The sequence below is a fragment of the Ammospiza caudacuta genome, chromosome 27 (assembly GCF_027887145.1).
Source record: "Ammospiza caudacuta isolate bAmmCau1 chromosome 27, bAmmCau1.pri, whole genome shotgun sequence".
NCBI lineage: Eukaryota > Metazoa > Chordata > Aves > Passeriformes > Passerellidae > Ammospiza > Ammospiza caudacuta.
Window position 1 is genome coordinate 5783724 of NC_080619.1, and position 22939 is coordinate 5806662.

General features: G+C 39.2%; 1 protein-coding gene across 1 annotated transcript in view; it reads left to right on the forward strand.

The window, feature by feature from the left end:
• TANC2 (tetratricopeptide repeat, ankyrin repeat and coiled-coil containing 2) overlaps window positions 1-22939 on the forward strand; it is a 143409-nt gene that overhangs the window by 8739 nt on the left and 111731 nt on the right. The window contains exons 2-3 of the mRNA XM_058820543.1: window positions 12426-12488; window positions 19284-19383. Coding sequence (XP_058676526.1) covers window positions 19317-19383 — 67 coding nt within the window. The 5' untranslated portion in view covers window positions 12426-12488; window positions 19284-19316. The remainder of the gene's footprint in view (window positions 1-12425; window positions 12489-19283; window positions 19384-22939) is intronic.

Here is a 22939-nt window from a genome sequence, read left to right on the forward strand (position 1 = left end):
AGAAAATTTCTGCACAGACCCAGACAGGCTTTCAAAGAGGGCTTTGGTCTTCATCAGATTTTCTGGGCAGATGTAGCTGCTTTCCTGTCAGTGTGCATTGTCTCAGCACAGGGATTTGCCAGGAATCCTGCAGGAATCCTCATAATGTGTCTAAGCTTTGCTTTGGACTCTGATTTCGCTGATTTCTTTCTGTGGTGGTTTTGTTGTTGTTGTTGTTTTATTTTTGGGTTTTTTTTAAACTGCTTCTTCCTCTTGTAAATGTCCAGAAGCTCAGTTTACCAAATCTGGTCAATAAAGATTCTGTCCAAGTCTACTGAACACACCCCCGATCCTTGCACTGAGTCAGTTTTCCATGTTGTGTTACTGTAGTTTGGGCCTTTGGGAGTAGAAATCTGAGTTGAAATTGGTGGATACATGTGCAGATTTCTTAAGTGAGTTAACAAATGCTATTTTTTAAGTGTGGGGTTGTTTAATCTGTTTACCAAATTATTTCTGTTAAGAAATACAGTTTGTCAGATACTCCATTTTGGAATAGTCACCTTAATTAGTTAATTTTTTGTGGCAAGTTTCAGCACTCACCTAAACCAAATCCATGGCGTGGCTGATGTAACTGTAGACAGTGTGTTCTCTAATGTTGCTTGGTTACAATTAAAATTTTGCACTAAGAAAGCCATTACAATAAACTTTTGCATTGCTTTTGTCCTTGCAGACAGGCAGCTGTAAAAGCAGATCAGGCCCTACAAGGAGCTGGCTGTCACCTTTACTGGTGACATGTACGTGTCTTTTTGTCTAGTCAAGGTTTTTTACTCCAGCATAACCACTAAAAATCAGATGCAAATAAACATCCTTCATAAATGGAGGCAAAAGAAAAAGCTTTCCAAGTTTGGACAAAACAATCTTTAAGGGAAGATTAAATCACGTAACATAAGTTCATTATCTGGAAACTGAGGAACCATACAAAGCTTCCAAGTGATGAGTCCATCTTTATGTACCGCGTGCTCCGGTTTGGTTTTCCTCAGTTTCAGAGCAGTGTAATATTCAAAATAATGTTAGTATTAATGATTGCCTGTTTAGCTGTGGGTGCACTAGAGCTGAGTGTGGATGTGGGTGTTTATTTACCCTTCTCAGATGTCACATTCTGCCACCTGTGCCCTTGTGTCTGATGGATGCGTGTGCTGGCTGCCATGTGCGCTTCTGGAATTTGGGCAGCTTAAACCTCTCCTGTCGAGCATCTATACCATAAATCCCCAGATTTATATCTGCTGGCACTTTGCTCATAGTCTATACACTTGTGCTGAACTTCTGTGCACAGCAATCCTGCCTGCTTACATTCAAGAAGTGTCTTTCTGTATTGTATTAAGAGCTTATCCATATGCTTCAGGCTTGGAGCGCAGGAAGTCTGCTGGCAGCAGGCCTGCTGTTCCATATTCTGAGCTCAGGCTCTTTGTGAATAGCTAGGAAAAAAAAACCAAAAAACCCAACTATAAATCACGACAAGTTGTTGACTGACTGATTTCTAGATAAGTTTTTCAAGAAAATTGGAATAAATATTAATATTGTGATTGGAATAAATATTAATATTGTGTGTGAGAAAGGATGCGGCGTGGCTGGTTGGGGTGTAAACTGCAGGATGTGATTAAAAGGAACTACAAAATTGTTGTGTAGGATGTCTGTTTGTATTTTTAAGATGCTCTGTAACGCATCATTCACATCAAATATAACTAGAGAGAGCCCAGGGAAAAGCACTCTGTGTCCATTCTCCCTCTTGAAAAATCCTGAGTTTTCATTCCTGGTGTCAAGTTTTTCTATCTGAAGTGCTTGTGCTAGTTGGATTTGATCTGATTCTTTAAAAAATATTAAACAGAAACAGTAGATGATTATTGGAAGTGTAACTACTTCATAAAATTGAATTTTATTATTTTCTTCCAAATAAAAAACCACTTAAAATATTAGTCACTTCACTTACATGTTTAATGTGCCTAATTTGATGGAAAGATGCCACATTTATATCTGTTTGCCTTTTAGATAAAGGATTTCATATTTCATATTTCAATATTTCATATTGTGTTACTTGTGTGCCTCTGGGAATTCTCGATTTTCCTTGAGGAGACGGATTTTATCTGTGTGCAGCTTGCTAAAAATTATATATTTTACTAAATAATAATAAACTAAATGCTTACATATTTTACTAAATAATATGTAGAAATACTGTAGCCAAAAATGTGGAAATATTGTAAGAAAGCTTCAGAAAGAACCTGCTGTTTTTTCAACTGTTTTGTTTTCCTCCAAAAAGTTATTTTTACCCAGTATAGATATCAGAGGACGAGATTTGCACGTTGCTCATTAGAGGAACATCAGCTTGGTTTTCCTTCCTTTATTTATGCTCTTCCTCTTCCTCCTGCCTCCCCCTTCTCATCCTGCTGTTGTTTTAAATGTTAATGTTCTAAAAAGTTTGTGAAAGTGTTTCTACCTGGCCTTGAGAGGGTTACATGTGTGTGACAATAAGGGAAGCGTGTGGGAAATTGTTCTTTTTTTCCAAAGGGCACTGCAGGACTGAGGGGCCGTGAGTGGTGTCTGATATTTGCAGTGTCACCTTCAAAACACCCTTGGGCTGAGCAAATCTGCTTGTCCTTCGTCCTGTGAGCTTCCCAAAAAGATACCAGGTCGTCATCCCTATTATTTAAAAGTCCTTTTTTGTGAGAACTCTGGCTTCTGCTCTGTGCTTTTCAGTAGGCTGAAAAGAAATCTTTTTTGGGATGGCAATCTCTGCCTTTCCAGCATTCCTGGATACTTTTCCCTCCTGAGTTGTCCTGCTTGTCAGGATGACCCTGTGTGTGACAATAATGTTATTTTCTTTGTTCCCATGAGCTGCTCCTGCAGATGCAGGTCTGTGAATACCAGGGCTTGCATTTCTCACTATTGTCTTGTGCATCCTGAGGGTGAAGGAAGATGAGCCAATAAATTATTGGAGAACTCAGGTAGTGAAGATGACATTGAGGGAAGAGAGCAGCAATGAGATGTTTCTGAATTTGTAAATGTGTTTCCTGAGTAGGTAATTGTATGTAAATAAAGATGTGGATAGGCTGGTGGGAAGAGTAACTGAAAAGTGGTGAACTTAGTAATGATGTATTCTGAAAAGCTTGTGTGAAAAAGGCTCCCAATCTCCTAATGGAGCATTTAGAGAGAACAAAAGCTCATCTGGAGATTAAGACTGACTTTGATTGAGTGATTTAGAAATCAAACAGGATTTTGACACATTTATACCTGTGCTACAAATGCCAGTCAACATCCCTTAGAACAGAATGGATCACTGCACTCGGGGTGACTTGCTATCAAGGATGGATCAGTGTGCAGCTGCTTTTTCTCCTTGAATGCACATATACTGCCCTTTCATGGCACCTTGGATCAAAGGTTTTAAAAATTATTATTATTATTATTTCTAAATAAATGCGAGGAAAGGAATTTAAAATTTTATTTAATGCGCTTTTCCCAATAATTATGCATTATGTATGTGGGGCAGTGGTTCAGGGGGTGGGTGCTGCTGAGACTGAGCTGTAAGGAATGTAGTTGTGTGTTTCTGATGAAAACTGCCTGGTGTTACAGATGCATTTATCTTATCTGCAGGGCAGGCAGGCTTGAGACTGAATTGGAATGCGAATCAGCATTATTTTTCTACACACCCTCATAGTAAAGGTTACAGGTCACCTTTTGCTCTAAGCAGCATCTTCTCAGTGGATGTTTAGTGGATTTTCACATTTAATTATTAGCTGAGTATTGGAAGCTGGTAAATCTTCATGACTTCTTTTTTTCCCCCAAGTTCTTTTGAATTTACCATGTTGTTTATGTGTATTTGTAATAAGGTCTTTGGGACTTGGTGTCTTGTTGACTGCAACCTTTAATAGAGAATTTTAGATGGTTTCCCTTTTTCTCACAATTTGATATAGTGTTTAAAAATTTCTATGTGTATGTATTTATAGCCATAATTTATATTCTTCAGTAGTCTGGAAAAATGTAGCAAGAGTACATTTAGGGAGGGCTAAGTAGCATTTCTTAGCTGGCAGTGGGGAATGGGGTAAATTACTCTTCAGTATTAGACATTAATCTGTCTAATTGCTGCCTGAGTTTTCTACAGATGTTTTAGAACAAGCTAATAAAATGTGCCCTGACACAAATGATTTTATACAAACAAATATAATTGAGAGTTAAAGAGAAGGGGTGTTGTTAATAATACTGAAATTCATTCCTTATCTTCCTCTTTTCATTACTTCAGGGGTGTAGTTATTTTAAATTTGCTTACATAGATTCAACTAAGCATTCCACTTTACTGCCAATATAGTGTGAGTACTTAAAGCAGGTGGAGCTGGTAGCAAAAACAGCCTGTGAAAAATTCTTTCCTGAGCATGGTGACAGATCTTTTTAATTAACTGTTGCAGTAGTCATATTATAGTAATTTTGCAGCAGTAATAACTTCCTAGAAGGATTTCAAGTTCGGGATCTAATTCTCTACTGTCAGATTACCCAGAACTAACACAGAATCTGTATTATATGTCACATATTGATGCATGATTCAAACTGTGTTGGGAAGGAGGAAGCCTCTTTATCCTGGTGCAAGTGAAAGAATCCTTGTTTTTCTTGATAGAGCAGCAGAGGAACTACAATGAAACCACACTGTCTGTGTGTATTAGTGTATTAAAAGTAATTATTACACAAAAAGTCACTCATGAGCAGAGTCACCTTTTAACAGCAGAGACCTTAGCTTGACACTGAAGGAGTAATTTTAGGTTCAGTGTTGACTCCGTTGAGATTTTCTTAGTTTAGTTTCTTTTTGTGGGCATTGTTGCTCTGTGAATCTCTCCTGCAGTGGGCTGCAGGAGCAGCAGAGGAAATGCATTTCCTATACCCGGAAAACCAAAGACAAACACTTGCTGTTGGCTCTGCACAGTGAGCTTGCTGGGAGGAGGAAGAGTTTTGGGTTTTTCTGCAGGTTTCATTTACTGTAATGCTAGTAAATGAATTTTCTAGCTGGGCTTTATAGAGCAGCGAAATTATTTCTTAGCAGCTTTCCTGTGTTCTCCCTCAGTATTTTAATAGTTTCACCTTAAAGGAATTTTTGAGATCTCTATCAGTTGTTATGGAGGGATGTCGTAGTGGCTCAGTGGTTTGGTTAATAGCAACAAACTTGTAAATAAAGTAGACCAGGAAATTTTCTTAAGAGTCGCTTTTGTTCTGTTTCATTTGTTTTATAGAAGATATTTTAGAGCTGAGGAAGACTTGAAACAGGACATGGCTTAGGTAGCAAAGGGATGATGGAGTACAGAGGAGCTGTGTAGCAGAGAAGGAGATGCATTTTAAAACCAATTATTGGAAAAGGGTGAATGAAGCACGGATTTCAAGTGGAATATATGTATGTACCATGCTTGCCTCTCAGCATGATGCCCTTTAAATCCTTGCTGGAAGTGAGGTCATGCTGCTTTTCTTGTGTTTTTTGGTGTCTGTGTTCATCTCCTCGCCTTGGCTCAGTTCCTGGGAGGTGTTGCTGAGCTGGGGAGTTGCTTCCATCTTGTATTAAGGAGGGATTTATTCATGGGTCTTGTGATCTCTAAAGGCTAACAAGTTAAATGACTGTATCACACAGCTGGGCAGTAGGGATTATGAATATTGCTTTAATATAAGAGCCCAAAAGCTGAGAGCAGAAATTTTTCTTCCTTTGCTTTCCTTGTGTGTGTTTATAAAGCATAAAAGCTCTCTGGTAGCTGAGGAAATACGCCTTTTTTTAGATTTGTGTTAAGACTATCCTGAAGTGTTTCTGCCGTATCATTTGCATTATTTGGCTTTCAGAGCAATGAACTTTGGAAAACATGCTGTCCATACTTAATTTAGATGTTAGATAATCCAATCTAGCTACAAGATTCTGAACATTTAACTATTTTTCATGTTTCTGACTCATTCTTGCTAAAGAAAAAAGTCATTTTGATACGGGTGGTGATGCAGCCAGGCGATTGCTGTATTTGCTGTAAGGCATCTTGATGTCAGAAATGTTTTTCTGCAGAAGTTGCCTGAGGAGATTTCGGACCATTGTTTCTTGATAGACATTGTTTCAGAGTATAATAAAGGTGAATCAGGCATTTTGGCTATGTCAGCTACAGCAAAGGAGACAATGGGCTGCTGTTTGAGGCTGAGACCAATGAATGGGGAATGTAACCAAAGGGGTTACTTCAGACAGTGTGTTTAAACTACGAGTTATAAATGAAGCCATTGTGTGAGTACATTTGAAATTACAGCACATAGCAGGCTTCAGAAGAATTCAGTGTTGTATACACGAACTCCACTTCACACTGTCCTCCTCGGCTAACAGCACAATCAGGAGTTTATGGTTTCATCCCACAACCAGCAGCAAAAAATGGAGATATGCAGAGTTACAGTTCTGGCAAAAACAACTGTAGTTCCTCAGTGTGATTCAAGTGAGAACTGAAAGCCCAGTGAGATTTTTTTTTTTAACAGGAAAAATCAGCTAACCATAGAGCAAGCTGTTCGGGGTCCAAAAAGGGAATCAAAGAACCAAGTCCACAAAGCCTTGAGGAGATAAACAGTAGCGGGCAGAAAACATTCATAGTGAGAGAGCCAGAGTAAGCTGAGCACTTCCCAAATCCAAGACTGAGTTACTTTCAATGTGACTCCTGAAAACTACATTAGTATGGCTTAGGAAATTGGCTTTGAATACCAAGTACCCTCTTAACTTACCCCAGTTAAACAAAACATTATATTGGCCTCAGGATCCTTGCCTGTGGCTCAGAAGTGCCTCAGTCACTTCAGCTGGCTGGTACAGGAGTGTAAATTTTTCAGTTTCTTCCGGCTGATTTATGTCCTGAGATAGCTCAGGGATGCCACTTGCTCGGTTTCTCGGCTGTTTAGGCTTGTAAGTTTTCTGCTGCTGTTTAGGCTGTTTAGGTGGCCTGGAAAGGCCCAGGGATGGCCTTGAAGAGCCGACGCTTCAAAGGACGAGGAGAGACTTCTGAGCTTGTCTCGGTCTTGGTGTTTATTAATTGTTTATCTAAAAGATTTTCTTTCAGCCCGACAGAGGTCTGCACAGCAAGTCAGCCATGGGCACACTGCGAGCCCCCGGGGCGGTCACTTATCTTTATACCCGAAGTTACGTGTACAATATTTATCATTTCTCCCCAATACCTTCTACCCTTATTAACCGGTGCACTTTTAGTAATAACCAATCCCAAAGTGCCACCACCACCACAGAAGATGGAGGCCAAGAAGAAGAAGAAGAAGAACAGGACACGCCCCAATTCCTCCATCTTACTTCTTTAGACCCCCCTGTACCAAAATCCTAAACCCTGTGTTTTACACTCTAACTTATCCCTTCACCATACACCCAGTGAATTCCTCCCAGTCCTCATACAGGCGTCGTCTCCTGTGTAGGATCAAAGTCCAGCCACCAGACACTTCTGGCAACATTCCAGGACTCCCGAGCCCCCCAAGGGTGGTCTCGGCCTCTCTGCACCTCCATCCTGAGGTGCTGAGATCCCACACAGGAGCATTGGAAAAACCAGAGGTGCAATTTGCTTTGCCCTACCCCTGCTGCCTGCTTTACTGCACGGTCCTTTCCCTGGTTTCACAGTAAAACCAGGTGATGCTGCAGTTCCAGTGCTGTTCTGAGTCCCTCCAGCGCCAGAATGCTCAGGGACACTGTTCCCTTTCACTCTGGGAAAGGAAATGCTCAGTGCATGACTCGTGGATGTAGTCAGGAGTATCAGAAAGCGTGTGTCAAAGCCAGTGATAACACAGCAGAGTTGGTTTGGGGTTTTAGACAAAGCCTCTAAACTGCTCCCCCAGTTTTACTAAAACTTTGGCAGTTATGGGTGAGATTATTCCATAAAGTTGCATAACCACAAAAACAAACTGATTTTTAAAATCCTGTCTATAATCTGTCCTGTGGAGAAAATCTAATGGCTCCTGGAGATGGAAAGAGAGGGAATGTATTTTCCCCTACATTTGGAATGCAAATGTAGGCATGTATAATCATCAATAACTTATGTCATCATTCACTGAGGCAAAACCCAAATCCTATCCATTTCTTGGCACTGAAGAGCGTACACAACCAAGGAAAACAAGAAGAAACAACAAAAATAACTGGCTTGCTTTCCTTCTGGAGCCTACAGTATTGGAATACCTGAAATGAAAACCAGTCTAGGAATAATCAACACTCACACTTGGTTCTCTCTCTAAAGCCATTGAGCAGATTTGCTGGTGAGAGTAGCATGACCCAAGACTTACACTTACTTATTGCTCCTTTCTGCTGTGGCACCACCACTAACTCCTACATTGCTCCAACAGTCTCTGTCTGCCAGAGTTATTAAACATAAGATGGTAATTAGAGTGTGAAAATATGAGAGGTGAGGGCTGGGGACCACCAGGTACCATGAAACAGCAACAGCTCCTGCCCCCAGATTGCTGGGGAAAAGGTGGTAAATATGTAGGTTTGTAAATTTTGATAAGCATGATTAAGATGCTGAAAAATGCAATCCTTCATGAATAGGTTGGAACTATTTGTGAGCAGGAAATAAAATGGGAGCTCCTTATAATTGCAATGTAAAAGCAGGAGTCTGGGTTGTGAAGAGCAGAATGTGGATGTCGTCTGCATTTAACACACAGGGTGGGTTTTTTTTTTAAGGCATACGTGATAAGCAAAAAAATCTTAATTCAAATCATGGTCAGTTTTCTGATTTTTTGTTTTTTTCATTATTCCATTGAGGTCTGGATGCTTTCCCGTTGTTATTTAGAGTGATGATCATGAAGAAACTGTTGCCAGCTTAAAATATGGTAGAGTGGATGCTTGTTTAATACTTTTGAAAATCAGCCAAGAGGTATCTAATTCTGGACTGGAGTGTTATGTTGTATGGTGTTATTTGTGGAATTCTTGATTTATCAATGGTCTACTTTCCTGTGTAATGAACTGTGTAAGTGCAGTCATTATGTATGGCAACATATGATTTAAATCTTGCTTTTAATTAGAGAATATGAGGTTCAGAAGACAAACTCTTTGCCAAGATGGAAACATGAGACTTTTTTTCCAGATTAGTCCCCAGTAAAATTAGGTCAGTCATCGTTACATGACAATAATTTAAAGAATGCTGTCATTTTCCTGATCTTTGATTTGTTACATGACAGACATCATTAAAACACACATTTTGCTTTAAAATTAATTTATGCAAGTTAGAACTGAAATCAAGATTATTTTTAGTCTGCATGTATTTTGTTTCCAACATGTATATATGTGCAAAGAATTTCAACTGTGATTTGATTTGATTTTAGAATACCATCCAGGCTTGCTCAATTTATACCAGCTGGCGCATCTGACAGCCAAAACTAGAAAAATAACTGCATTTAAAGATGGCAATCCCTATTCATGAGAGCATTTTAGAGCCTTTGCTTTCCAGCAGGACTGGTTGAGCAGCATGTTCTGATCATTGGGGTAGTTTTGGTTTTCAAAGACAGATGGCCATTGTGTTTAATGTCTGTGTATTAATGTTCTGTTGATAAAAGTATGAGTAAGTTGCTAATTTCTCTGGGAAAATATAATTAAACTGTTGAGATCAGGATACGTGTGACCTTTGCTATGTTTGCTCCAGAGGCTTCAGATTCAATTAGCTTTTCAAAATTGCTGTGAGTTTTTATTTTACCTGCTTGCTTGGATTGAGGGGGAAAAAGGTTCCTTTGTTTACTCTAGGGTGAATAGAAAACCAGTCTTAGTTCAGCTTTTTATTTGGATGTTTCTCAGTACTAATGTTCAATATTTTCAAATATAGCATGAGTGGTATTCAGCTCAAGATATCTCAAGACATTTCTCAAACTTGTTGCTGTGAATTCAAACATTCTGGTGTGATTTCAGACTATGTAGTCAAGTTTCCATGGAGGCAGCTTTTCTGGTTTTTGCCTTGAATCCTTAAGCTTTAATTTTTTTTTTTTCCTTCATGGATTTTAGCCTGACAGGAAAATACTGCAGCTACAATGTGTGCTAGTTGGTGATTTGTGTGTTTAATCAAGAGGGAATGATTCTAAAAGTGATTCTCTGCCACCAAAGCTGTTTGTGTATTAGTCTCTAAATGTATTTGTTGTGATACAACATGTCAGAATACGTAACTTTCTTACAGTTCAACAGCAGAATTTACAAATATAATTAGAGGGTTAAAGGCATTTAAAGAATTAAAGCACTTCAATGCCATTCAGGTTTTATTGACAACCCACTAATATCTGCTGCGTTCATGTAAAGATTTTTAATGTAATCCTGTGAGCAGATAAAAGCTCTGCTGTTTAAAAGCTCAGTGCAAAGCAGACTCATTGGATCTGCTCATGGAATGCAGATGGGGAGTTCCTGATGGCTTGGAAGTGCTTGTCTGCAGCTCACACAGCACAGAACATTCCTGCTCTTTGTTTTACAGGGTATCACATTCAGAGCTGTATTAAGAAGATAGATGGCAGCATGCTGAAACATTTATAAGGATTTGTTTTTAGTTATTCCACGGGTGTTTTCAGTTTTCCAAAAATTGTAACGTTGCTGCTTTTGAAAAAAATTACTCACTCACCTGAGGTGTTTGCAAGTACCCAGATATGGACTGTTTAAAAGAATTGTGGAGAAGGCCAAATATTTATTTTAAGATCTGTTTTTTCTTTTGTCTATATTTAGGATCTAAGGAATAGAGGGTTTATTTTAGAATCATAGAATCCCAGAATGGTTTGGGGTGAAATGGACCTTAAAGTTCATCAAGTTCCACACCATACCATGGGCAGGGACAGCTTTTACTAGACCAGGTTGCTCTTGATGTCCAGCCTGGCTTTGGACATTGCCACAGAGGCAGCCACAGCTGCTCTGGGCACCCTGTGCCAGGGCCTCACCACCCTCACAGGAGACAATTTCTGCCCAATATTTGAATTAACCCTGCCCTCCTTCACCTTGAGGCCATTCTCCCCTTGTTCTGTCGCTCCATGCCCTTACAAAAACCCTTTCTAGGGACTTAAATCATGTGAAGTGATATCCAGTAAAAGTCTTGCTTGATCTGAGCCTGTTTGGGTTTAGGTTCCATGCTGGTCTTGTGCTCCATGTGATTGGACGCTGAAAAATTTGTAGCCGAGTCTTTCTGAGCAGACAGCTTCTGCCAAAGGCTGAATGCTTGGGCATTCAGGTGGTTTGGGGCACGGGCAGTTTGTACAGGCCAGGAGGGGAATTTGAAGGAGGAGCATCCTCTCACAAAGCAGGAGAATGGAACAGAGCCCAGGGCTTTGTGTGGGAGCTGGGGTCTCTGACATTGCTCCCATAAAAGGTTTCCCCTTAGTGCTGCAGGATGAGCTGCCTTGGAGATGTTTCCTTGCTTGGCTGAAGGAAACCTCCCTGCTCCCATGGAAGGGCTGTGCTGGTTGCTAAGTCTTTATTTCTTTTCCCAGAGAAATGAAAAATTGAAAGCAGGGAGGTAATTGGCAGCCCTGAGAAACAAAATAAGGTTTTATATTAATTTATAGAATGTTCTAGTTTTACATACAAAAGTATTAATCTAAGGCCATTGGAGAAGTTGCTGTTACAGTTCTGGGAGCACCATGAATCCCAAGTAAAGCTGTCAATGACTTCTCCTGCAGGAGAATAAAAAACCTGACTGATGCAGTTGAACACTTTACTTTGCAAATACAAGGTGGCCTCAATTTACTTTGATTCTTTTTGTTTGTTGGTTGGGTGACAAATGAAATGTGTCTCCATTGCCTTCTACTTGCTGGTTCTCAAATGAGATTTCTAAAACAATAGATTGGTGAAGGCTGTAGTGCAATATCGTCAGCACAAATAAAACACAGGCTGGGAATAAAATAGCTGCTGTCATCTTTTTCAGTAAGTGGCAAGATCTATTTCATGTGGCTTTTCATTGATGAACCTCATGTTCTAAGGACATGATGACAGAGCAAAGGACCAAGTACTGAACCCTTGATTTAGTGCTGGATCCCTCTTGGGAATTATGTTTATTTAAGGGTTGAATTTAAAAAAAAACACGGTGGGGAGGTTGTAGGCTTTTAGCAGAACTTGGTAGGATGAAGGGAAATATACTTGTTAAATCATGTATTATATGATGTGTGTCAAAGGACAGTATATCTGCTTTTTTTCTCTTCCCATTTGAAAAGTGGTGAGAAGGAAGAGGCAGGTGACCAAAATTAGCATTGATTAACAGCGATTTAAAAGCAGGAGCATTCACTTTTTAAGTGTAAGGATGAAGAGTGGGGTCTGCCTGATCCTTACACAGTAATTCTCTGGAAAAGTTGTGGGTTTATTCCTGGGATGGGATTATTGTAGCTCTGTGTGTGCACCTGGACAAGGTGGGGCACAGAGGGTGCTGAGAAGATGCCACTAAATTCTGCTGCATTTCTTTGTCTTTCAGGACTTGCAGTGAATGGAGGAGGACACTTCTAGCTAAAGATTTAACTTGTCTAAAGATATCAAGGTAGGAATTTTTTTTTCTTCCTACAATCCCATGTGTTCTTTGCAGGCATAATTTAATTGTTTAGAGTTGCAGTTGTCTTTTGTTGTTTCTTCGTTGATGTGTGATCACCTGAAAGTGGAACAAGGGCACTGTCTTTCTATAACAGTTTTACCAAGAAGTTTTACTAAGAATTTTACCAATTCTTAACCTGATTGTATTAGAGAAAAAGATGTGAGAGCTTGCACATATTAGGTTTGCTTAGATTGAGAAGTTGTTCCCTTTGAGGAAAGTGAGGTGTTCAGAGAAGCTGTGGCTGCCCCTGCATCCCTGGGTGAGACTGGGTGAACTTTAAAGTCCATTCCAGCTTTGGCCATTTTATGATTCCAGCTTGTAGGAAGTGCCCTAAAATTTGTTTCAAGGCAGTTTAGCAAGACTCAGCTTGTGCACAACTGTGCCATTTTATTTCAAGCTTAGATACCTATTCCCTTGCTTGTAGATGGAGGCAGTTACTAGTAATATTTAAAACCAAAGCAATAATTTTTACTGTTATGAGCAACACAGAAGACACTAAAAGCGCCACAGGTGAATTGATGAAAGTGAGGTGATGGCTTTTCTAGCTTTTGGTTGTCATTTTTCTCCAAGGCTGGAGAATTATGACGTTGTATATGGAGAATGGAAGTGTCCTTTGGGAATTCAGTCTGTATCATTAATCTAGAATTAGAAACCAGGTTATGCAAAATGACAAAGCCTGGTTCAAAATTAAATTTCCTGAATTTCAAGGTCATCCCATTTTCATGTTGAGGTGAGAACTGACTTTTGGCTTTCTCCTAGTGAGTGATTGCATTCTTCTCTGCAATGTTTTAAATAGGTGTTAAATGTCAACACTTAAGTATTGCTGCAGAAATCTTTTTCCCAGAAAAGCAAATTCAAATGTTGACCAAGACCTTATGGTTACAGAGTCTATTAGTTGGTATTCTGTGGCTGGCAGGGTTATCTCATGAGTTTTGTTATTGTTTGAGAGTAGTGAGTTTCTCTGGCTTCAGAGTGAGTCATAAGCTGTCTGTCAGTGCGGCTTTCTCTGAGAGCAGCCGTGCTTTTGTTCTCCTCTGTCCTTACTTGAAGTATGACTGTGTTCCAGACAGAAAGACAAACAAGCTCATGCTAGCAGAGAAGGGGAAGCTCGAGCCTGCAGGTGAGTGCTGAGGGATTGAGCGCTGCACCTTCCTCCAGGTTCAGCTCCAGCCTCTGCAAGTGCTGTGTTCCAAAATGAGCTGTTCCTCTGCTAAATTGTGTGGGTTTCCATAATAACACAGTGCTTGTCTCCTTCCTCCCAGGCTGTAACTGTATAAAAATTACCTCTGAACATAAGTGCCACAGACTTTGAGTGAACACAATCCCCACAGACTCATCAAGAACTTTGTGTGGCCACGTTCACCTTGGGGCTGTTGTTCACAAACATTGGAATATTACTTTGTTACGCTCTCAGGATTGCTTTTTAACTGGAGCATTAGCAGCTGCTTCTTTTGATAAAATAAAAGCAGGGATTGAGGCCAACCTCCTGCCTCCTTGGAAACATTATGGTGACTTCCTGCACACGTTTTTCCAGTGGGAATGCTGTTAGGTGTTTTAGGGGTGTATTTTTATGTGTTTCTGTCAAAGATAGTTGGAGAAGCAAAGACAGTGGGGTCATATCAGGAGGACAGGAGACAGCACAAGTGCAGGGGCTCTAGGATTATTATCTGTGCAGGATCTGTAGGAAAGATCCTGTCCACAGATCTCCAGATATTTTGTTTAAGAGTGGATCGGCAGATTGGCTTTCATGTCAGGCCCCCCAAGACAGTTATTGGTGTTCAGGCTTTTGTGGAGAAACATAACATAAAACAATTAATTTCGTTGTTCTAAACCTATTAGAGAACTCTGTTTAATAAACTCTTAATTGCTTGAAGACCTCTAATTGGTAGGGTTTAGTGCATTTAATATCTTTGCTGTTTTTGTATTTCCAAATAATCCTAGAAGTTCTTGGCAAGCTTGCTAGGTCACAACAGTGCTGTTTTCATTCCTAAAGTTCCTGGAAATATTTAATCTCTAAACTTAATCTCTAAATTCTGCTCCTGTGTGTTTAAATGTGCATGGACCAAGCTTATAAATATATATTTCCTTAGACTTCAGTGTTGTTGTAGTCAGTTATTCCCACTTGTGTGGTGAGGCAGAGTTTAATGGATTTGATGGTCAATGGAGTTCATGAAGCTCCTGCCACTTGTCAAGAAATTGGTTTTATAGGAAAAAACACAGAATTCTAATCTTAAGATATACATTTAATAGCTCCTAATGCTGACATGCACAAAATTTGCCAGCAATGTTTGTACGACTCACTGGACATCAAACACTCCTTTGAACAAGAGCTTAGCTTTGCTAATCAGCTTTATATAAAATAAAATTTTATTTTTAGTGGGGTGATCAGAGAGGAGGAGAATACAGGGATCTGGTTGTTCTACTGGTGGTATATAGGCATAAAAATTCGCTTTGATTTGTAATTCTTCGTCTGACAGACAATATCTCTATAAAAAGAAGCAAAAGTTACTTCTGTGGGCTGTAATAATGTGTAGCCACCAAAAACATGAGGTGGTTTCTGCAGCCTGTCTACAAACTCTGTTTTAAGATTAAGAAAACACTGAAATAGGCCTTGGTCATCCCAAAGGATTTAATGAGATGTCGCTGACTTGTTCAAGCTTAGCATTTTGTGTAAGTTTGCAGCTTGCAGAGCTCAGTCTGCCTCTACCCCCTCCACTTTGTCGTTTTTTCCTCATCATATTTGTACTTCTGCCTTCTCATGCTCCAGAAAGTTATTATTGTTTGTGAATTTCACTGAAATTTAGATTTGTTAGAAGGTCAAGCAACATGTGTCAGAGTGTCTGGACATAAACCAGGAGATTCTTGAGCTGTTTTTTCTAAAAATGCTGCATGGAGATTATATCATTTTTATTCATCTGCTGATACTGTTTGGAGACTTGTGCTTGTCTTAATTTGGTTTGGTGAACTTACAAATGACAAGATAAAGGACAAATCAAGTGCAGTAGCTCTTCGTGGCCCAAATTGTTGCCAGAGCATCCTGTGTTAGTGGAGGTGTGAGGGATCCCCATCACATTCCTGCAGCTTCTGCTTCTGCTGATCCTGGAGAAAGGCATTAACCTGGGCTGTGAGCTGCATTAAGGAATTCACAGGTTAGGATGAAAACTTCTCTGATCCAGCTCTTCCTAATACTGTAATTCTGTTTGCTATTAATGCTTCTAATTCCATGAACTAACGCAACCAACAGGATTTTTAATTTAGAGTGCTTCTTCCTAAATATTACTTCTGGCTTAGTGGTGTTGGCTGAACAGAGGAGGAGCTGTGACCGTGTTTGCTCAAAGCCACAAAGGGACACAGCTGTGCATGAAAATGAAAACCAGCAGCTGATTTATTTTGGTCACCTGCTCCTCTGTGTTGTGAACACCTTAACTAATCAGGATGTAAGTCTAATGAGTGCTTACACGTGGAATACATCAGTATTGTGTGTAAGTGACAACGAGGAACCGTATCAGGAAACGGAGAGTCACAGAATCACCGAGTGCTTTGGGTTGAAGGTCCCTTAAAGGGATAAAGACCACCTGGTTCCAGCCCCTGGCATGGGCAGAGTCATCTTCCTGTGGTCCAGCAGTGCCCTGAGAGTATGGAATTAGTCCTTGGGATGTCCCTTGGCTGGTAACCCAGGGTCTTTATTCAGGACATCACTTCTTTCTCCACTCTGGGGTTTTTAGGAGCAAATTCATGGAGGCTCTGTCTGTGCCCTGTGCAGGGCCTTAACTCAGCCCTAGTAGCAGCACTGCACCTCCTGGCCCTGGTAAATAAATATAATTATTAGCAAACGATATGTGCTTCTTTGACAGAATTTGGTTGAATTCCGTTGTAGCTCAGCATTGGTGGTGTAGCTCTGCTCAGTTCTCTCTGCAGTGCAAACCAGTATGGGGAAAGTCCCTAAACAATTGTCTGTGTACCCAAATAGAATTTTTTTTGACATGTAACAGTGGGATGCTCTGAAGGGGCTCCTAATGGGAATGAGCCTGAGCACCAGCTCCTTGTGTTTTGGTGGCAGAAGGGTGCCAGGGGATGCTCAAGTGATTCATAAATTCAAAGGAAATACTGATTCCATTTTTAATACTCATCCATGAAGGGACACAGACTCCCAAATCACTTTGTGGGATTGGGAATGTGAACTTTTGTCAGGAAAGGCTGCAGTTGGTGCCATCCCTGTTTGCTGACTGGGGTTTGGGGTGTATGTACTCTGAGCTGCTGCCCTGGAATGCTGGTGTCTCTCAGTAACACCATATTAAAAGGACTTTCACTGGCTTTAAACATACATTAAAAGCTCTTTGAACTGAGCATTATTGTATTATTAGACTTGAAAGTATCAGACAAATGGGAAGAAATGCAAGATGGCATTTACTGAGCATCCTCCAAGAGGAACCAAATATTGTTACAGGAAAAAAAAAGACACTATTTTTACAATATGAACGTGTTATCTTGTAACTATGGAATATCATGTGTACAATAGAAAGAAAATTGTGGTTTATTGTATGTACTGATCAAAAACTCTTCACAATTCTTTTGGTCTGGTTTGAACTGCTTTTGTTGTAGGTGTTTTCATGCTTTACATGCTTTAATAAGTGGCTGTTCCCCAGCCCAGGCTGTCAGTGTGCCTGGTGATCCCAGACACTCTTTCATCTTCAGCAATACTCAAACAACCTTTTTTTTTTTTTCCTCTCGAGACATACACAGCAAGGAAAATACAGGGATAAATTTTCTGTTTGATATTTTTGCATCAGTTACTCTGGGTTTGAGTGACTTGTCTCCTCATGACAATTTATCCAGCTCACAAGAGAATGTGACAGACAACCAGCCCAGGAGCTGCAGAGCATCTGGAGTTGTGCTTGGTGTCAGCAGGATTGATTTTCTGGGCAGCAGGAAGGGCAGCAGCTCCTTCTCATGGGTTTGGCTTTAATAGTGGTGGGAAATGGAGGCAATTTGCTAAATGCTGTGTCTTTCCCACTTCTGTGTGATGATAAATTATTTGGCAAAATTTGGTTATGGCTATTCCAGCAGCACTGGAATTGTGTTGTCCTGGAAATAAAGCCTAGGTAACTGTAAGCAAACTGAATGGTAGGCTTTATGTGGATAATGTTGTTGTTAGGAATTTTATTGGCAAAAGAGTTTTTTGTCATTTTACCTTGGTTTTAGCTCTTGTTTAATAGTGACACACTGCATTCTGTAAAAATGTAGTTGTGCGGTTTAATTTTTTAATTTTAATTTTTCCATTTTAACTTGGTTTTAGCTCTTGTTTAACGGTGACACACTTCATTCTGTAAAAATGTAGTGGTGCGTTTTAATTTTTTAATTTTAATTTTTCCATTTTAACTTGGTTTTAGCTCTTCTTTAATAGTGACACTGCAATGTGTAAAAATGTAGTTGTGCGGTTTAATTTTTTAATTTTAATTTTTCCATTTTAACTTGGTTTTAGCTCTTGCTTAACAGTGACACTTCATTCTGTAAAAATGTAGTTGTGTGGTTTCATTTTTCAATTTTAATTTTTCAATTTTAATTTTTCCATCATTTCACCTTGGTTTTAGCTCTTCTTTAACAGTGACACACTGCATTCTGTAAAAATGTAGTTGTGCGTTTTAATTTTTTAATTTTAATTTTTCCATTTTAACTTGGTTTTAGCTCTTCTTTAATAGTGACACTGCAATGTGTAAAAATGTAGTTGTGCGTTTTAATTTTTCAATTTTAATTTTTCCATTTTAACTTGGTTTTAGCTCTTCTTTAATAGTGACACACTGCATTCTGTAAAAATGTAGTTGTGCGTTTTAATTTTTTAATTTTAATTTTTCCATCATTTCACCTTGGTTTTAGCTCTTGTTTAATAGTGACACACTGCATTCTGTAAAAATCTAGTTGTGCGGTTTAATTTTTTAGTTTTAATTTTTCCATTTTAACTTGGTTTTAGCTCTTGTTTAACAGTGACACTTCATTCTGTAAAAATGTAGTTGTGCGGTTTAATTTTTTAGTTTTAATTTTTCCATTTTAACTTGGTTTTAGCTCTTGTTTAACAGTGACACTTCATTCTGTAAAAATGTAGTTGTGCGGTTTAATTTTTTAATTTTAATTTTTCAATTTTAACTTGGTTTTAGCTCTTGCTTAACAGTGACACTTCATTCTGTAAAAATGTAGTTGTGTGTTTTAATTTTTCAATTTTAATTTTTTAATTTTAATTTTTTATCATTTCATCTTGGTTTTAGCTCTTCTTTAATAGTGACACACTGCATTCTGTAAAAATGTAGTTGTGCGGTTTAATTTTTTAATTTTAATTTTTCCATTTTAACTTGGTTTTAGCTCTTGTTTAACAGTGACACTTCATTCTGTAAAAATGTAGTTGTGCGGTTTCATTTTTCAATTTTAATTTTTTAATTTTAATTTTTCCATTTTAACTTGGTTTTAGCTCTTGTTTAACAGTGACACTTCATTCTGTAAAAATCTAGTTGTGCGGTTTAATTTTTTAATTTTAATTTTTCCATTTTAACTTGGTTTTAGCTCTTGTTTAACAGTGACACTGCAATGTGTAAAAATGTAGTTGTGCGGTTTAATTTTTCAATTTCAACTTTTCAATTTTAATTTTTCCATCATTTCACCTTGGTTTTAGCTCCTCTTCCCTTCCCCATAACGCCTTCCAGCGGTCCGAGTGGGAGCGCTGACTTTGCGTGTCTGTTGTTGTGCTTCCCGCAGGGTTTGCGCCGAGCCGAGCGGAACGGGATCGCCATGTTTCGAAACAGTCTCAAGATGCTTCTCACAGGAGGGAAGTCAAACCGCAAAAACAGGTCCAGCGGTAAGTAACCGTCACCTCCTCAGAATCCACCCCTTTCATGTTTGTTTTGGTCTTAGCAGGACTTTCCTCCTTCTTAATGAACAGATGTGCTCAGCTGATGATCTTCTAGACATCATTATACTTCATTTTAATATTGCGCTGTACTTTTAATTTCAAGCTATATTTGTTTTTGAATGGATGTAGAACCATCATCTGGTTTTATTGGGGTGATAAGATGCAGGGAAAACCAAGTAAGAGTTCTGCGTAATCTTGTAGTAAACAAGCACCAAGGTTCACGTTTCATTTATGTACTTTCCATACGTGAACCTTGGTGCTTGAAATTTTTTTTCTTCTGAAATGTCTGTGATAAGCAGGTTTCACTGCCACAAGTTAATTACAGGCAAAACTTGTGAGAGCAGCAGCAATTTCTTTTAAGCTTTTATTTTTAAACAGGACGGAGAGAGAGGAACGGGAATAGTTGAAATTAAAGGAGGAATTGCCCAAATTTAGTCATCATTTATGTCAATTTTGTTTTTCCGCCATCTCAGGAAAGGAGTTTACAGTTAGTATTGGTTCATGTGACTTGGCCTGTTTCATCCATGACAGAGATTGAGGGAGATTGTAACTGTAAAGCAAAACATTACAAAATATTGATAGGCTTTAAAAACATTTTTAGTTAACTTTTGTATTTTTTTCCAAAAATGGAGTGTTGGCAGGAGAAGAGCTTTTAATTAGATCTTTCATTTTGAATTTTAAAGCCATCTGGCAGCACATGCTAAATATTTTGGGACACAGTGTTTATTTGTACTTGTGCATCTGTGTAATGTGGATATTTATGTTATGGATGTTCATATGGATGTTCCTTGAGAAACCAGAGGTGAGGATGAGGAGACACAGTGCTGGTAAAGGCAGCGGGAAAATGGGCTGTTTTCCTTTGGTTTTCAGCAAGTTGTGTGTTTCTCAGACTGCCAGAATTTGGCCATTTTTAATCCCATCTGTTAATATCTTCCTGGCCATGTTGTATTTGGGGAAGGAGAGCTGCAGGGCAGCGCTGATGCTTTGGACATCAGTGGTCCCTTTTTCCAGTGTCTGGTGGTAATTGTGGGGTGTTGGTTGGTCCTGGGCAGCTCAAGCCTGAGCTGTGGTGTGGATCTCAAAGCAGGTAAAAGTCTGTTTTGCAAAGGCACCATAAGAATTCAGGCCTGAGGTCTTGGCTGTTCATTGCTTTTGTGGAGATTTCCTTCCCATAGGAGCTCCTCAGTCTCTTGTGGCAGGAGTGGTTGGTGTGAGGGAGTTTCCTGCATGAAAAGAGAGGTTTGTGGAAGACCTGTGAGCAGATGGCTCCATCCTCTTGTGATTTGTGTCACGTTTGCTCTTTGAAAGTACAAGTCCTTTGATGATACCTTTAGAGAACTGTACATAGACAAATCACCTTAGCTTGTGATTTCTCTACAAAGCCCTCTCTTTGTCAGATGTGCTGCTAACAGGCCCTGGTATTCCTTTTGGCTTATCTCCCAGAAGCAATATTAAGGATTTTGTATATGCCAAGCTCTGCAAATACGTGTTTCTTATTTTGTGAATGAAAAATGTCAGTTCTGAAGTACTGAGATTCGACAGTCTGCTTTTGGGCGAAGCTGAAGGGGAGATGGGTTTTCTCATTCATATATTGAAAAATAATATGACAGAATTGAATTGATGAGGTTCTCTCTAATGCCTAGTGACTGGAGTGTATGTTAAATTTACTGCAATTCTGCCCTTGAAATAAGTTGCTTTATTGAGAAGTTCTGCTTGGCATTCTTCAGGGCAAGAGAGGGAATGGGAAAATGAGATGATCAGGTTTGTTTATATTGTTTGTGACTAAGTGGCAAACATCCTTGCACTGCATAATAATTTTTCAGATAGTTGGTAATCTTCTAAACTCTTACATGACATTAGATGAATTCATTGCTGCCTAGATCTTTTTTTAGATAAATATATTTAAGTCAGTATTTTTTTGCAACACAGTAAGGAAAACAATCAGTAAATCTTCACTGTACATTTTCTGTGTTGCATGCAGTACTGTAAGCCTGAAACTTGCTGTATTTATTTACTTTGCAGTTCTGGCAAATTACAAATTTGGTACTTTTGGTAGTCAGTGCTGTCCTTCAGGTCCCTCCACGGTGTTGTCTTCATTGGTGGGTTTTGTCTTGGCAGTTTTATGGGGACATAGGTGGGACACTGCAGGTTTTGGATTTTTTCTCATTCAAGAGCTCTAAAAAGATTATGTGTTTATTGAAATGTTAAAATTTTGTTTAACAAGATTTAGAATGCTAATTAGAAGCTGGAAATTAAGCTTTCCTGGTGGTTTTGGTGCTCTGATTTGCCCCATCAGAGCTACACCCATCTCTGAGAACTGTGAATAAAATCCTAAACTCCACATTAGGAAAATCATCTTTTGGAGGTTTCAGGTGTGCCGTGTACTCAGTCTGAGTCTTGTGGGTTGGTGACAGCCCACCCGGCTGTCTCTGTGAAATTGTGCTGTGTCTTCATTCCCTGCACTCCAGTCACTTTGCATTCCAGTGTGGGAAGAAACCTTTGAAGCAGGGTTAAGGGAATTGTGTTCTTTTCTTGGGGAATCCAAAGGAGCACGCTGGCCTTTGAAATCCCCGTGCTTTGCTGTGTCTTTCATTTGCAGTAGCACTTGACAAACAGGAGCAGTGGAGTCAAGCTAATGATTCCTAGACGTGATGTGGTTTTGATAATTCTTGGTGATTAAAAGAACACTGGTAATGACAGCAGTAGCCTTCTTAATTTTCCTCCTTTAGAAACTGCTAAGCAACTTCTCTGAGAACTGTGATTAACGTTTATTTTACCTCAGCCAGGGTGGGTTTTCCCCTTTGCTGCTTGATGGGTGTTATGATTCAGTAACACACGAAATATTTATAAAAGAAGAATACAATTACATGCATCTGAGTAGACGGTTACATTCAGTAGTGCTAATTAAAATGAATTAATTTCTACTGCAGCATCAGCCTGTGTAATCTCCTGTGATTAATTCTGGCTGTCCTTTCAGTGCTGGAGTTTCACAGTGGACACACAGTGCTCAATGCACATGTGTGCACATATTTGTCTTGTCTTAAGAAAAATTCTCCCATGACTCAAGAGTGCTCTGGATGGTTTACAGTAATGCCTTGAGGACACAATATGCCCGCAACAATATTTTGATTAGGTTGTTTTTTTTTTTTTTTCTGATATAAATGGATATTCCACAAAGCTGCCAGATAGCATCTGTGGTGCTGAAATCTGATCTCAGTATAGTTGCAGATTACCTTTGTTTTCCCAGTGTAAATTAATTTAGAGATACTCAGCCATACAAGCTTTCTCATTTGTTTTATATCCAGAGCTATATTATGTAAGATGTGTTTGTTTTAAAGTATAAAAGGACTGTGTTTTTCTCCTGTGTTATTCCTTCTGGATGAAGATCCAGCAGGATTGTTGTGGCCAGAGCCCTATGATCAGGGCTAGCAGGTGTATTAATCTGCAGAAAGGCAAACCTGCTGCTTGTAAGAGATGCTTGTGGCTTCTTCCCCCCAAATTC